Consider the following 15583-nt stretch of genomic DNA (forward strand, 5'->3'; position numbering starts at 1 on the left):
AAATAGGCCCTTTGTCCCACGAGTCCACACCGACCACTGATCCCATTCACACTAGTCCTATGTTATTCCACTTTCTTATCCACTCCCTACACATTAGGGGCAACTTACAAAGGCCAATTAACCTACAAACCTGCACGTATTTGGAATGTGAGAGGAAACTAGAGCAACCAGAGGAAATCAATGTGATCACAGAGAGAATATGCGAACACCAGACAGAAAACACCAGAGGTCAGGATTGAAACCGGGTCCCTGATGCTGTGAGGCAGCTACTGTACCAACTATGCCACCTTCCAGTTGTGTTGCTCCTTTCAGGGGTCTGTGGACATAGACCACATGCCTTCTGTGCATAAATGCTTTTCATGCTCCTGCCATTAACTGCATACTTCCCCCTTACATTTACCCTCGCATAGTGCAACATCTCAGTCTTGTTCGCTTTAAACTCCATGCCTTCCTCATGGTCTGCAACTCCATCAATGTTGGTTTCGGCCCGAAACGTTGCCTATTTCCTTCGTCCATAGATGCTGCTGCACCCACTGAGTTTCTACAGCACTTTTGTCTACCTTTCTCATCTGTAAACTTACTAATCAACCCTATTACATTAATGACTAAGCCAAATATATATATACCTCACAAACAGAAGTCCCAGCACAGATCTCAGTGGAATTCCGCTGGTCACAGACCTCCAGCCACCACACCACGCTGTCTTCTATGAGTTAGCCAGTTCTAAATCCAAATAACCAAGTCAGGAAGATAGACACAAAAAACTGGAGTAATTCAACAGGACGATGAAGGTTTTGAAGTATTTTTTATGTGGCGGTGGTGGGGGTGGGAAAGGAGGAAACGTTTCCCAGTCACTTCCTGGTCGGAGATGTGTCTTTTCTCCGAGTCACCGACCCCATTTTCATTTTCGACCCCACCCCCGCGGCCTACTATCTGGATTGGCGCGGCCTTTCATGCGGAGACCGGCCAGAGCTTCTGCAGCGGCGCAGCACTGAATTACCATCGCGGAGCGGGCGATGCCTTACCGGGGATCGCCATGTTGAAGCTCCGGAGTGTTGGGCCTGCTGCTTTAACATCGTGGAGCAGTGGTTTGCAGAGCTTCTTGCCGCGGGCGGTGCTGACTTTAACATTGTGGCGTCCTGATGATCAGTCAGTGTTGAATCTCCGCCCAGCTCGGCCTGTGGACTTCGGAAGCCACAGTAAGAAGTGGCCGATTCGGAAACTCCAAGCTGCTGAGTGTGTTCTTCCGTTCCGACATTGGAGTTTTGAGCATCTCGGCAAGAGGGCCTGAACATCGGGCTGCCGTAGCGGCGACTGCGGAGGGCTCAAAGGCAGCGACCGCGGGTGAACAAAGAGGAAGATGGCTGAAATGTATTGTCTTCCCTCACAGTGGGAAACATTGATTCTGCTGTGTGGGGATGTTCATGTTAAACTCTATCGTGTATTGTGTTCTTGTTATTTGTATGGCTGTATGGTAACTCAAATCTCACTGTGACTGGTGAAATGTTTCCAAGTCAGGATCAAGTACATTTTGGTGAGAAATCTGGCGGTAGTATTATCTCCATACCATTTTCCACGCTTGTCGGAAATCCCCACATATCGTCTATAAAAACTTTTTAGACAACAGAATTCTTTGGGACTAGTTCTGTACTTGGAAGTATTATTAATCTGAATTATGGACCTGAAAATGGGATATTAAATGGACAATCGAGAGTTCACAAGATTGACAAAACTGGTAATAATATAGGTGCAGGGAAAATTTACATAAACATATGCAGGTGCTCATCTCATGATATTTAAAAAAAATGTTTCTCATAAAGTTAATAACCATTGCAGTAGGGCATTAAAACAAATAGTTTCCCAATTTATTGATAGTTACTTGCAATAGACAAAGAAAAAAGTGACAAAACTATAAACAATAGATTTCGAAATACATAATGTAACAGTGATAGAAAAGCTTATAATAATAGCTTTGAGGAATTCATAATATATTGAATAAAGACTTTTCATAAAACAATACAAGTGCGATTTAAAAAAAACATTTGGCACAAATACATATGGTCCAACTGCTTTGAACAGAGTCACCGATAGCAACTGTCAACTTTGAATGCAGCTTAAGGCTCTTGCAACGGGCTTTGTGATGCCAATTTCTACTGATTCAATTTACCATCACCATCTTTTAGGTTGAATCTTGCATTCAGCAACTTAACAGAAAAACGACAAGTAAACTTTTTATCAGGTATTTCACTCATCCGCACTTCAGTTTCACATTTTGCCTTCCAACCATCAGGCAGACTAACTAAAACTAAATTGTTGTGTCAGTGTCTGCTGTGGGTTAAAGAAAAAAGGAATTGCAGATGCAAAAAAAAAAAGACAACGTGCTGAAGTAACTCAGGGAAGACACAAAGTGCTGGAGTAACTCAGCGGGTCAGGCAGCATTCCCGGAAAACATGGACAGGTGACGTTTTGGGTCAGTACCCTTCTTCAGACCCCGAAATGTCACCTATCCATGTTCTTCAGAGCTGCTGCTTGACCCGCTGAGTTACTCCAGCACATTGCGTCTAATAGTATGGATTAGTTGTGGTTACCAAGCAAGGAGTCCCAATGTTGTAATTCAATCTGCAGGTTTGGGGGAAAACATGATCTTAATACAGGAGATGTTTTAATATATATATATATATATACATCCAAAGCTATCACTGATGTATCACTGGTCCAGCAGTGCTCGTGTCAGTGAATCAATTCTTTAATTCTCTTTACCTCAGCAGTTGTTTCAGCAGCCGGCAGGGATCTTAAATCCATTCTCTGCCCACAGAAAGAAATCACACTGTTTGTTCATTCCTCGCGAGCAAACGTAAAAGTTGCGTCCGTTATTGGGACCGAGTTTCAGCACGGTCCTCATGATACATCGCGTTCCATGATTGCAGATCGGAAAATGTAAATCAGCCCACTAGGGGAACAAATATGCATGTAAGGCACTAATAGCATCATATCCACAAAAGTACATGATGAATGTTCTCCGAACATGGTTATGAGCCATTTATTTATTTATTTATCCATCAGTCTATTGGGAATGGGTCAAAGGGAAACCTTTTAAAAATAATTGGTCACCTTCTTTGTTGAACTTTTAATTTAAGATCTCAGAAAAAAGTTATGAATATGTGATATGGCCATGCAATCTAAAGGTGGACAAAAATATTTATTTCTCCTGCATAATTAAAATTATTAAGCCCCTCATCTTATTAGAAATCTTTTGATTTACAAACCTATTATATACATGTGTAACTGAGCTGAACAAATCCAATTATAAATGGCTAAAATAGTTCTCCAAACAATATACTGCAATCTATTATTTAATCAAATTCATTACCAAACAAAAAAATAGCAATGACTGTAATTTCAAAGCTATTTTAAACTATTGAATCTGTCAAAGTGCAGCTGATGTTTTAAGCAAATTGTGCATACAATCTGGTGGGAAATGGGCTGCGGGAAGTTTGAAATATTGCAGTTATACACGTTCAGATTTTTGGACGGTATTGCCCTCTTCAGGCAATTTGGTATAACGCTATTTACTATCAAAAGCTTATGTTCTGCACAAAATTATTTTTTAACGTGTGTTTTGTCCATTAATATTTGCCTGATTAGATCTTAAATTGATAATGAAAAAATCATAACAATATTTTGGATTTCTTTGAGAATTTTGAGAAAATTGATGCCCAGCATACCTCAAAGCCACCACCACTCCATCTAACTGTCACAATCTAATCCCAAACTGAGAATGGAGACAGAAGGAACTGCAGATGCTGAAATCAGGAGCAAAACACAGGCAGTATCTGTGGTGGGAACAAAGAGATGACGTTCCTAGTCTTCAAATTCCCCTCCCTTGCAAAGCCTAAAGCTATGGGAGCTGACAACATCCAAGCAAAAAGCTTTGCTTTGCATGCTAATCCAATCAAACCAGAAGGAAGTAGTGGACACAGCCACGGGTACTGACTTCCCCAGCATTGAAGGGATCTGCAGGAGGTGCTCCCTCAAGAGTCAAGAGTCAAGTCAAGAGAGTTTATTGTCATTTGTCCCTGACAGGACAATGAAATTCTTACTTTGCTTCAGCACAACAAAACATAGTAGGCATTGAGTACAAATCAGATCAGTGTGTTCATATACCATTATATACGTAAATACCCACATGAATAAATAAACTGATGAAGTGCAAATAACAGATAATGGGCTAGTAATGTTCAGAGTTTTGTCCGAGCCAAGTTTAATAGCCTGATGGCTGTGGGGAAGCAGCTATTCCTGAACCTGGTTGTTGCAGTCTTCAGGCTCCTGTACATTCTACCTGAAGGTAGCAGGGAGATGAGTGTATGGCCAGGATGGTGTGGGTCCTTGATGATACCGGCAGCCTTTTTGAGGCAGCGATTATGATAGATCCCCTCGATGGTAGGGAGGTCAGAGCCGATGATGGACTGGGCAGTGTTTACTACTTTTTGTAGTCTTTTCCTCTGCAGGGCGCTCAAGTAGCCGAACCAAGCCACGATGTAACCGGTCAGCATGCTCTCTACTGTGCACCTGTAGAAGTTACAGAGAGTCCTCCTTGACAAACTGACTCTCCGTAATCTTCTCAGGAAGTAGAGGCGCTGATGTGCTTTCTTAATGATTGCATCAGTGTTCTCGGACCAGGAAAGATCTTCAGAGATGTGCACGACCAGGAATTTGAAGCTCTTGACCCTTTCAACCATCGACCCGTTGATATAAATGGGACTGTGGGTCCCCACCCTACTCCTTCCAAAGTTCACAATCAGTTCCTTGGTTTTGCTGGTGCTGAGGGCCAGGTTATTGCGCTGGCTCCATATGGACAGTCGCTCGATCTCTCTTCTATTCTCTGACTCATCCCCATCAGTGATACTTCCCACAACAGTGGTGTCGTCAGCGAACTTGATGATGGAGTTCGCTCTGTGACCGTAGAGCGAACTCTATGCAGTCATGAGTATAGAGTGAGTACAGCAGGGGGCTGAGCACGCAGCCTTGAGATGCTCCCATGCTGATTGTTATTGAATCTGACACATTTCCACCAATACGAACAGACTGTGGTCTGTGAATGAGGAAGTCGAGGATCCAATTGCCGAGGGATGCGCAATTGGATTGCAATTGTGAGTTTGGTTTTCCAGCTTGGAGGGGATGATTGTGTTAAATGGCGAGCTGTAATCAATGAATAACAGCCTGACATATAAGTTTTTGTTGTCCAACTGGTCCAGAGCGGAGTGGAGGGCCAGCGAGATCGCATCCACCGTTGATTTGTTGTGGCGGTAAGCGAACTGCAATGGGTCCAGGGTTTTGTCGAGGTAGGAGTTAATTTGCGCCATGATCAACCTCTCAAAGCACTTCATCACCACAGCCGTTAGTGCCACTGGTCGATAGTCATTGAGGCACGTCACCTTACTCATATTGGGCACTGGTATAATTGATGCCCTTTTGAAGCAGGTGGGAACCTCGGACCTCAGAAGTGAGAGGTTGAAAATGTCTGTAAAAACTCCAGCCAGTTGGTCGGCACATTATTTTAGAACACGACCAGGTATACCATCAGGTCCAGGTGCTTTTTGATGGTTCACCCCTCTGAAGGATTTCCTGACGTCGGCCTCTGAGACCAAGACTGAAATACCATCACATCTCGACCAGTCACTCTTGCCAGTGTGTATGCCCCGACACTGTCCTCCATATTAGACACAAAGGACGAGTTCTACGAGAACCTCGCATCCATCATCAGCAGCATCCCCAGCAAGGAGGAACTTGTTCTCCTGGACGACTTTAATGCCAGAGTGGGCGCAGACCACGGATCGTGGTCTTCCTGCCCTGGGCAATTTGGTGTGGGCAAAATGAATGATAACGGACAGCGACTGCTTGGGCTGTGCACTTATCATTACCCGTGCATCGCCAACTCGTACTTCCAGAAAAAGCCCCAGGACAAGGTTTCCTGCATTGACATCAACTGGATCTGATCCTAGTCAGACGTGCTGCCATCAAGAATAGAAACATAGAAAATAGGTGCAGGAGTAGGCCATTCGGCCCTTCGAGCCTGCACCAGAATGTTCTCCACACACGTTCCTACCACAGTGCGGACTGCGACGCATGCCACTCCTTGGTGTGTTACAAGATCAGGCTGCAGCCAAATAGGTTTTACCGTACCAAGAAGCAGGGGAACCCTTGCATCGATGTCAGCAAGATGCCCCGTCCAGATCTCGTGTAACAGTCTGCAGAGGCTTTTGAGAGAGAACTTGGCACCTCGTGTCCTGGAGACTCTGCACCAGAGAAGTGGGAAATTCTGCGGGACACCATGCACGCACAGCCGTGGCTAGCTTTGGGAAGAACTCGAAGACGCACGTCCAGTTTGAGGACTAGTCGACCGAGATGACTCCTATCATCGAAGCCAAGCGCGCCGATGTAGCCGAGTACAAGCGGTCAGCTAACGAGGAGAACCTGCAGATTCTCAGGGCTGCCAGGAGCAAGGGCCAGCAGACTGCCAGGCGTTGTGCCAATGACTACTGGACACAGCTTAGTGAGGACATCCACATGGCCGCCATACCAAGGTACATCAGGGGAATGTACGAAGGCATTAAGAAGGCATTAGGACCAGTCCAGAGCAAGACAGCCACCCTCAAATCCTCCACTGGGGAAGTAATCACAGACGAATGCAAGCAGATTCGAGAGATGGGTGGAACACTACTCCGACCCCTACTCGAGAGAGAACACTGTGTCCCCCTCAGCCCTTGATGCCATTGAATGCTTGCCGACCTTGGATGAGTTAGACGCAGAGCCGACTGTAGAAGAGCTCAGCAAGGCCATTGACAGCCTGGTCTCAGGCAGCGACGGGATTTCACCTGACCTGATCAAGCATTGCAAGACTACCTTACTGCTTCCTTTGTATGAAGTCCTATGCTGGCAAGAAGGAGTTGTGCCATAATCATTAGCCTTTACAAGAAGGGAATTAGGAGCAACACTAGCAAGTTTGCGGATGACACAAAGCTGGGTGGCAGTGTGAACTGTGAAGAGGATGTTAGGAGGTTGCAGGGTGATCTGGACAGGTTGAGTGAGTGGGCAGATGCGTGGCAGATGCAGTATAATATAGATAAATGTGAGGTTATCCACTTTGGCGGCAAAAACAAGGGGGCAGATTATTATCTCAATGGGGTTAGGTTAGGTAAGGGGGAGGTACAGGGAGACCTGGGTGTCCTTGTACACCGGTCACTGAAAGTTGGCATGCAGGTACAGCAGGCAGTGAAGAAAGCTAATGGAATGTTGGCCTTCATAACAAGAGGATTTCAGAATAGGAGTAAAGAGGTTCTTCTGCAGTTGTATAGGGCTCTGGTGAGACCACATCTGGAGTATTGTGTACTGTTTTGGTCTCCTAATTTGAGGAAGGACATCCTTGTGATTGAGGCAGTGCAGCGTAGGTTCACGAGATTGATCCCTGGGATGGCGGGACTGTCATATGAGGAAAGATTGAAAAAACTAGGATTGTATTCACTGGAGTTTAGAAGGATGAGGGGGCATCTTATAGAAACATATACAATTATAAAAGGACTGGACAAACTAGATGCAGGAAAAATGTTCCCAATGTTGGGCAAGTCCAGAACCAGGGGCCACAGTCTTAGAATAAAGGGGAGACCGAGGTGAGAAAAAAAGTTTTCACCCAGCGAGTTGTGAATTTATGGAATTCCCTGCCACAGAAGGCAGTGGAGGCCAAATCACTGGATGGATTTAAGAGAGAGTTAGATACTCTAGGGGCTTGTGGAGTCAAGGGATGTGGGGAGAAGGCAGGCACGGGTTATTGATCGGGGACGATCAGCCATGATCACAATGAATGGCGGTGCTGGCTCGAAGGGCCGAATGGCCTCCTCCTGCACCTACTTTCTATGTTTCTATGTAACACAGGCGAGAGAAGCGACTACAACTACAGAGGCATCTCCCTCCTCAACATCGTCGGCAAGGTCTTTGCTCGGGTCATCTTGATCCGCCTGCAGAAGCTGGCAGAACGAGTCTACCCAGAGTCACAGTGTGGTTTCCGAGCTGGAAGGTCAACAGTAGACATGGTCTTCTCCCTTCGCCAGCTCCAGGAGAAGTGCAGAGAACAGCGGATGCCCCTGTATGGTGCTTTCATTGACCTCACCAAGGCGTTCGACCTCGTCAGCAGAGATGGCCTACTTAAGGCTCTGCCAAAGATCGGCTGCCCACCAAAACTACAGAGAGTGATAGAATCCTTCCACATTGTAGATTGGTTATTGCATGTGAACCAATCATAGTAGAAATAGCATCACTAACCCCACCTTACTGCAGATTCATACTAATACCCATTTCCTATACTGGTCAGTCTTGGAAGCAGTAAAGATGAACTAACAACTAACAACCTGCTGTTCCGCTATACTATGATTAAAGATGATCTTGAACTCCAAATTGTACAGTCTGCTTATTTACACACATCAACACGAAGTGGACAGTGCAGCTCAGTGGCAGTTTCTCCGAGCCCTTCGACATCCGCGGTGGTGTCAAACAAGGCTGCGTCCTCGCTCCCACTCTCTTTGGGATTTTCTTTGCTCTGCCCCTGAAACATGCCTTCGGCACTGCAACAGAGGGGATCTACCTGCGTACTAGATCAGATGGCAGGCTCTTCAACCTCACCCGCCACAGATAAAGCCAAAAGTACGTGAAGCTCTCATCAGAGACATGTTGTTTGCCGATGACACTATACAGTTGCCTATTGCCCAGAGTAGGGGAATCGAGGACAAGAGGACATAGGTTCAAGGTGAAGGGGAAAAGATTTAATAGGAACACCACCAGCAGATTATCTCCAAGTCACATTGTCGTCCATTCGGCCCTTCAAGCCAGCACCGCCATTCAATATGATCATGGCTGATCATCCAAAATCAGTACCCCGTTCTTGCTTTCTCCCCATATTCCTTGATTTAGTTAGCCCAAAGAGCTATATCTCACTCTTGAAAACATCTAATGAATTGGCCTTCAATGCCTTCTGTGGCAGAGATTCACAACTCTGGGTGAAAAGGTTTTTCCTCATCTCAGTCTTAAATGGCTAACCCCTTATTCCTAAACTGTGACCCCTGGTTCTGGACCACACTGTGTCACTCTATGACCTCTGGTCCTAGACTCTCCCACTAATGGAAACATCATCTCCATATCCACTCTATTCAAACCTTTCAGTATCAGGTAAGTTTCAACGAGGTCCCCCCCTCATTGATGGGCCGAATGGCCTAATTCTGCTCTTATCACTTATGAACCATCCTGAAGTTGGAAATATATTGCTGGACCAAATATATTGTTGTTGAGTCTACATCCTGGAACATCATTCCCAACACTACGGGAGTACTTTCACCATAACAACTGCAACATTGCAAGAAGACTATCCACATCAGCACCTTGTCAAGGAATTTCAGGTACAGGCACTAAATCATGGGTTTATAGCCAACATACAGATCCTGAAAATGAATATGTTTAAAAATAAACAAGATTCTGCTATGCAAAGAACATATCCATTTTTCTGATTGTCACTGTGGAAAGCATTTTGGCCTCCATCTAATTAATCACTGTGAAATAAAATGTACACTCAGGAACTGCAGATGCCAGAATCCTGCATTGAACATAAGGCAGTATCTCTGGAAGACATGGATAGATGACATTTTGAAAAGAACCTTAGCTAGAACATCACCTATCCATGTTCTTCATAGATGCTGCCTGGACCGCTGAGTAACTACAGCACTTTGTGTTCTAGACAAAGGCAAGACTAGCAGTTGGAAACAACAAGATATGCGAGGGGTTTTGACTCGGCACACATTACAAAAGCACAAGGATGCTGATGTGAATAGTGACAGCACATTTAACACCAACTGTTGCATAAGCAGTATTTTTACGGCACTCAAGTTACTGAACTGCTGCATCACTTCCATGGTGTCAGGTCATTTGGATTCCTTGAGAGTAGACTAATACACTCACCTGAAAATAGTCGCACTGATAATCCCGTGGCAGGGAGCAAGTGTAGAATTGCCTCCCTTTATTGTCACCCTCTTTTCTGACTACTCTCAGTTCACAGGGACGACTGTGTTTTTTGCAGTGTGGAGTTTCAGGGCTTGCAGCCGGGCCTTTACCCTCATTCACATTATCAGAGCCCCTGGAAACACAATCATATTTTGTACATCAATTCACTTGTTAATCAAAACCACAGAATTAAGAATCTCTGGCCTTGTACATTCACAATGCCCGCTGACTTCAGAACTGAAGGTAAGAAATATCACCAACCTGTGGCCTAATTATAAACAGTTCCCAATCCACGGACCTGCTTTCTTTCTGTCAATTCTACGTTTCCTCAATGCATCTATTAGTAGATTTAATTTCCATTTCACTCCATGATTGAGTCCTTTCTCGCTACTTATTTTTGTGCCAATTACATTCTTTAAATATTATCCAATGGTATCCATTTAGTAAAGTTATCCAATCTATCGTGCGCAACCTCGAGTTTAGGATTATTATCAGCACATGTACTGAGGTACTGAAAAGCTTCTGAAAATCCATCTAATCAGCTAACACTGTACATATATACAATCTAGCCTTTCATGTATAATAGGTAGAGCAAAGGAGAAAGAGTTCAGAATATAGTTCTCTGCATTGCAACGGACCAGTCACAATCAGTACCCCGTTCTTGCTTTCTCCCCATATCCCTTGATTCCGTTAGCCCTAAGAGATAAGTCCAAATCTCTCTTGAAAACATCCAGTGAATTGGCCTCCACTGCCTTCTGTGGCAGAGAATTCCACAGATTGACAACTCTCTGGGTGAAAATGTTTTTCATCATCTCAGTCCTAGATGGCTTACCCCATATTCTTACACTGTGACTCCTGGTTCTGGACTCCACCTTGTATCACTCTATGACCTCTAGTCCTAGACTCTCCCACTAATGGAAACATCCTCTCCACATCCACTCTATCCAAGCCTGTCACTATTCGGTCAATTTCAACGAGGTCCCCCCTCACTCATCTAAATTGTGCAAATTTTATCATTATAGAAAAAAAATGTGCGTGCTATTGATTTAAGTTATGGAGAGGTACACAAAGATCAACTAAGCAGTTCGCTGATTAAGCATAGTCAATTAATTAAAATTCCACAAAACTACCAGTGTGAAATGGAGAATGCAATGATGCACCAGGCACGATATTACCTGGAACGAGCAAGGAGCAGTTATGAAAGGATGGGCAGAATTTCCCTAGAGAAAATTCATAATATATTCAGTGTTGTTACATGTTTTCGAAGCAGTTAACTTAAATACAGATACTGCCAAGAGGTTTTCACGTACCTGAGGTTTAACTTTAAACAGTTAGATTTATCGGCATAACTGAAGTCAGAAACTGCAGAATTTGTGTTGAAATGATGGTCCTTCTTCAATCTTTTGGGAGGCTGACAAAATGAACGGTCGGTATAACTAGATGACGTTGAATTGCCAGTCGCCTGATTGGCAAATTTATTACAACTACTTTTTATCTGATGGTTTGAATTCAACGTATTTGCAGAGCAATTCTCAACCACGGCGAGAAATGAAGGATTCCCATCTGGTGATAACGTGTTCCCTTTCACTTCATTTCCTGCAGAGGAACAGGACGCAGGACTCTTCTGGGAGCTCCTTAGTGACGTCAGGACCAGTGTCGTCACACCAAACGCTGCTCTGCGATTGAGCCTCAATTCCACGAGGGGTTTACCAAAGTTGTTACATTGGTACTTTATGAAATTCGTATCAAAACCAAACTTCTGAGGTGATGCTGTCTCTAAAAATAAAAACAGTTAATATGACTCATCATAAATCATTTGCAGAATCACTAAAAAGAGAGATATTGATGTTAGACGAGATATTCAAGTTTAACCGTAGGAATATTAAGAGAGTCCTACTTGATCTGAAACTTAAATTTTCTTATGGAAGTGGAAGTAGAACTTGTGGAAGTGAAATGGTTTTAACTGATTTACCTACTAAGCCATTGAACAAAATTCATTGTATACCTAAGCTCACTAAACTTTCTGCTTTGCTCAGCTTAGTGATACAGCATGGAAACAGGCTCTTCAGCCTCAAGCCGACCATCGATCACCCGTTCACACTAGTTCTGTTATCCCACTTTCTCATCCACTCCCTACACACTAGGGTCAATTTAAAGAGGGGAGATTAACTTGCAAACCTGCACGTCTTTGGGCTGTCGCAGGAAACCACAGAGCCCGGAGAAAACCCATGCGGTCACAGGGAGACCATGCACATAGACAGCACCCGAGGTCAGGATTGAGCCCGGATCTCTGGTGCTGTGAGGCAGTGACACTGTGAGGCCCAAACTGTACAATAAAACATTTATGGTAGAAATCATTTGCAAGTGAAAAAATATGTATTTTCTGAACAATTTGCAGAGACAAAAGTTAAAAACTGTCATATCTATAAACAACCATGTAACGAGTGCAAGAATGAAATTGTCACTGACAATTCACTCCCTATATAAATAGTGCAACATAAAAGCCCATATGAAAGCTATAATTGAAAGTTTGCATGAAATTTCTCACAATGTTGAACGTTGCATTTGTAACAGTAATACACCTCTTGAAAAAGCCATGGGACGTGAAGACATTAAATGAAATGTCAGAATCAGAATTTTGCAACATTCCAGGCATTTCACTGGCCAGGTCAGTCATACAATTAAAAGCAACAGACTCAAAAACACACATTAACATGAACATCCATCACAGTGACTCCTACACATTCCTCACTACGATGGAAGGCAAAATAAATTTAAAGTCCTTCCCTTGTGTTCTTCCTCGGTCGTGGGCCTCGAGCCCTCTATTGACGGGATGGTCTTGACTCCCATATCCGGCGGCGTTCGGGCCCTCCGTTGAGGCGATACGCTCCCGCATCGGGGGGTTGTCAGCTCTCCTGCGCTGGTCGAACCTTCTGCGGCTCCCAACTAGTCTCTCCCGAGACTGCGAGCCCTTGATGGTAGTCCACGGTGGTCACAGTGGGAGCGATCCCAGGCAAGGGATCTGCTCCAATGTTAAGACTGCTCAACGCGGAGGGGCTCACGACAGTCCGAGGCGGCTCCCAGGGCTCACGACAGTCCCAGGTCGGCCGCAGAGCCCGGAGAATGTGATCCGAGAATTGATCACATCTCCGGGAAGGTAAGAACTTGAAAAAAAGTTTCCCCGATCCCCCCCCCCTAAAAACAAACCGAAGAACATAAAAACAAATTTTAACAGGCTCTAAAAATAATAAAAAGATGAAAAAACGAACAGACTGCTGGCGGGGCTGGCCATCTCCCCGGCGCCCTCCAGTTATAGACAAAAACAGTTATAGACCAGTTTTAGACAACTATATACAAGTAATAAGTAGGTATGACTAAAATAGGGCCCATTATAAACGCACTTACTGGCAGGCCTCTGTGTTAAACAGGCATCACATGACTTGGCTGCTGGTGCATTGATTAGCGTACAAAGCTGACACGTCCATTCTTCCTCTTCTTGTTTGGCAATGGTATCAGTAGACTGATCTGGAGAGCTCTGTGCCCAAGTGACCAGGGTATTCCCTTGAGGGAGATTACTGTTCAGAAACAAAATTTGTTTAGGCTTATTATTGTCACGTGCAGCAAGGTGCAGTGAAAAGCTCAGCTCTGCATGTTATCCAATCAGATTAGATAATACTAGACATAAATACAATCAAGTCAAACTTAAATACAACAGATATAGCAAAGGGGAAGATACAGAGTGCAGAATATAGTTCTCAGCATTGTAGTGCATCAGTTCCAGAGACAAAGACCAATGCCCGCAATGGGGTAGAGGTGAATTGGACAGTAGCACAGCCTGATAGCAGAGGAAAAGAAGCTATTCCCGAGTCTGGCGGTGCACACTTTCTTCTGTATCTCCTGCCTGACGAGAACAGGGAGATGAAGGAATAACTAGGATGGAAAAGGTCTTTGATAACATTGTCTGCCTTCCCGATGGAGAGTGAAGGATAGGTTGAGTTAATGGTGGGAAATCTCGTCAGTGTGATGGACTGGCTGCATTTACAACTCTGCAATGTGTTGTGATCTTGGACAGATTTGTTTCCAAACCAAGCAATGATGGTACCTGAAAGTATGTGCGCAAATTGGAGGAGCACCTCATATTTCGCTAGGGTAGTTTGCACCCCAACGGCATGAACATTGACTTCTCTAATTTTAGATAGCCCTTGCTTTCTCCCTCCTTCCCAGTTCTCCCACAAGTCCTACTGTCTTCGCCTACTTCTTTCCTTCTCGACCCGACCAGTTAGCCTGACATCGGTGGTGGGGAAGATGCTGGAGTCAATTATAAAAGATGAGATAGACGAACACTTGATTGGCAGTAACAGGATGGGTCGGAGTCAGCATGGATTTACGAAGGGGAAATCATGCTTGACTAATCTTCTGGAATTTTTTGAGGATGTAACTAGGAAAATGGACAAGGGAGAGCCAGTGGATGTAGTGTACCCAGACTTTCAGAAAGCATTTGATAAGGTCACACATAGGAGATTAGTGGGCAAAAGTAGGGCACATGGTATTGGGGGTAGAGTGCTGACATGGATAGAGAAGTGCTTGGCAGACAGGAAACAAAGAGCAGGGATTAACGGGTCCCTTTCAGAATGACAGGCAGTGACTAGTGGGGTACCGCAAGGCTCGGTGCTGGGACCGCAGCTATTTACAATATACATCAATGATTTGGATGGAGGGATTCAAAGTAACATTAACAAATTTGCAGATGACACAAAGTGGTATGGCAGTGTGAACACACACTGGGTGGCAGTGTGAACTGTGAGGAGGATGCTATGAGAATGCAGGGCGACTTGGACAGGTTGGGGGAGTGGGCAGATGCATGGCAGATGAAGTTTAATGCGGAAAAATTTGAGGTTATCCACTTTGGTAGCAAAAACAGGAAGGCAGATTACTATCGAAATGGGGAAAGGGAAATTGAGAAAAGGAAGTGCAATGGGATCTGGGGGTCCTTGTACATCAGTCTATGAAAGTAAGCAGGTACAGCAGGCAGCGAAGAAAGTGAATGGCATGTTGGCCTTTATAGCAAGAGGAATCAAATATAGGAACAAAGAGGTCCATCTGCAGTTGTACAGAGCCCTAGTGAAACCACACCTGGAATATTGTGTGCAGTTTTGGTCCCCTAATTTGAGGAAGGACATTCTTGCTATTGAGGGAGTGCATCGTAAGTTAACAAGGTTAATTTCCGGGATGAAGGGACTGTCATATGCTGAGAGAATGGAGCAGCTGGGCTTGTACACTCTGGAGTTAAGAAAGATGAGAGGGCATCTCAATGAAACATATAAGATAGTTAAGGGCTTGGATACGCTAGAGGCAGGAAACGTGTTCCCGATGTTGGGGGAGTCCAGAACCAGGGGCCACAGTTTAAGAATAAGGAGTAAGGCATTTAGAACGGAGACGACGAAACACTTTTTCTCACAGAGAGTGGTGAGTCTGTGGAATTCTCTGCCAGAGGGCGGTGGAGGCAGGTTCTCTGGATGCTCAAGCCCAACGCCAGCCGCAC

The 15583-nt window shown here is 44.6% G+C and overlaps 1 protein-coding gene across 1 annotated transcript; it reads right to left on the minus strand.

Moving 5' to 3' along the window:
• Positions 1–932: 932 nt before the first annotated feature.
• Positions 933–13616, minus strand: LOC129716208 (endonuclease 8-like 3; the record flags this gene model as incomplete). Its single annotated transcript, XM_055666079.1, has 4 exons — positions 933–2950; positions 10000–10174; positions 11352–11817; positions 13447–13616. Coding segments are annotated over 4 exons (988 nt in total), but the record flags the coding sequence as incomplete, so codon positions are not given.
• Positions 13617–15583: the final 1967 nt, after the last annotated feature.

This window comes from Leucoraja erinacea, unplaced genomic scaffold (assembly GCF_028641065.1).
Source record: "Leucoraja erinacea ecotype New England unplaced genomic scaffold, Leri_hhj_1 Leri_186S, whole genome shotgun sequence".
NCBI lineage: Eukaryota > Metazoa > Chordata > Chondrichthyes > Rajiformes > Rajidae > Leucoraja > Leucoraja erinaceus.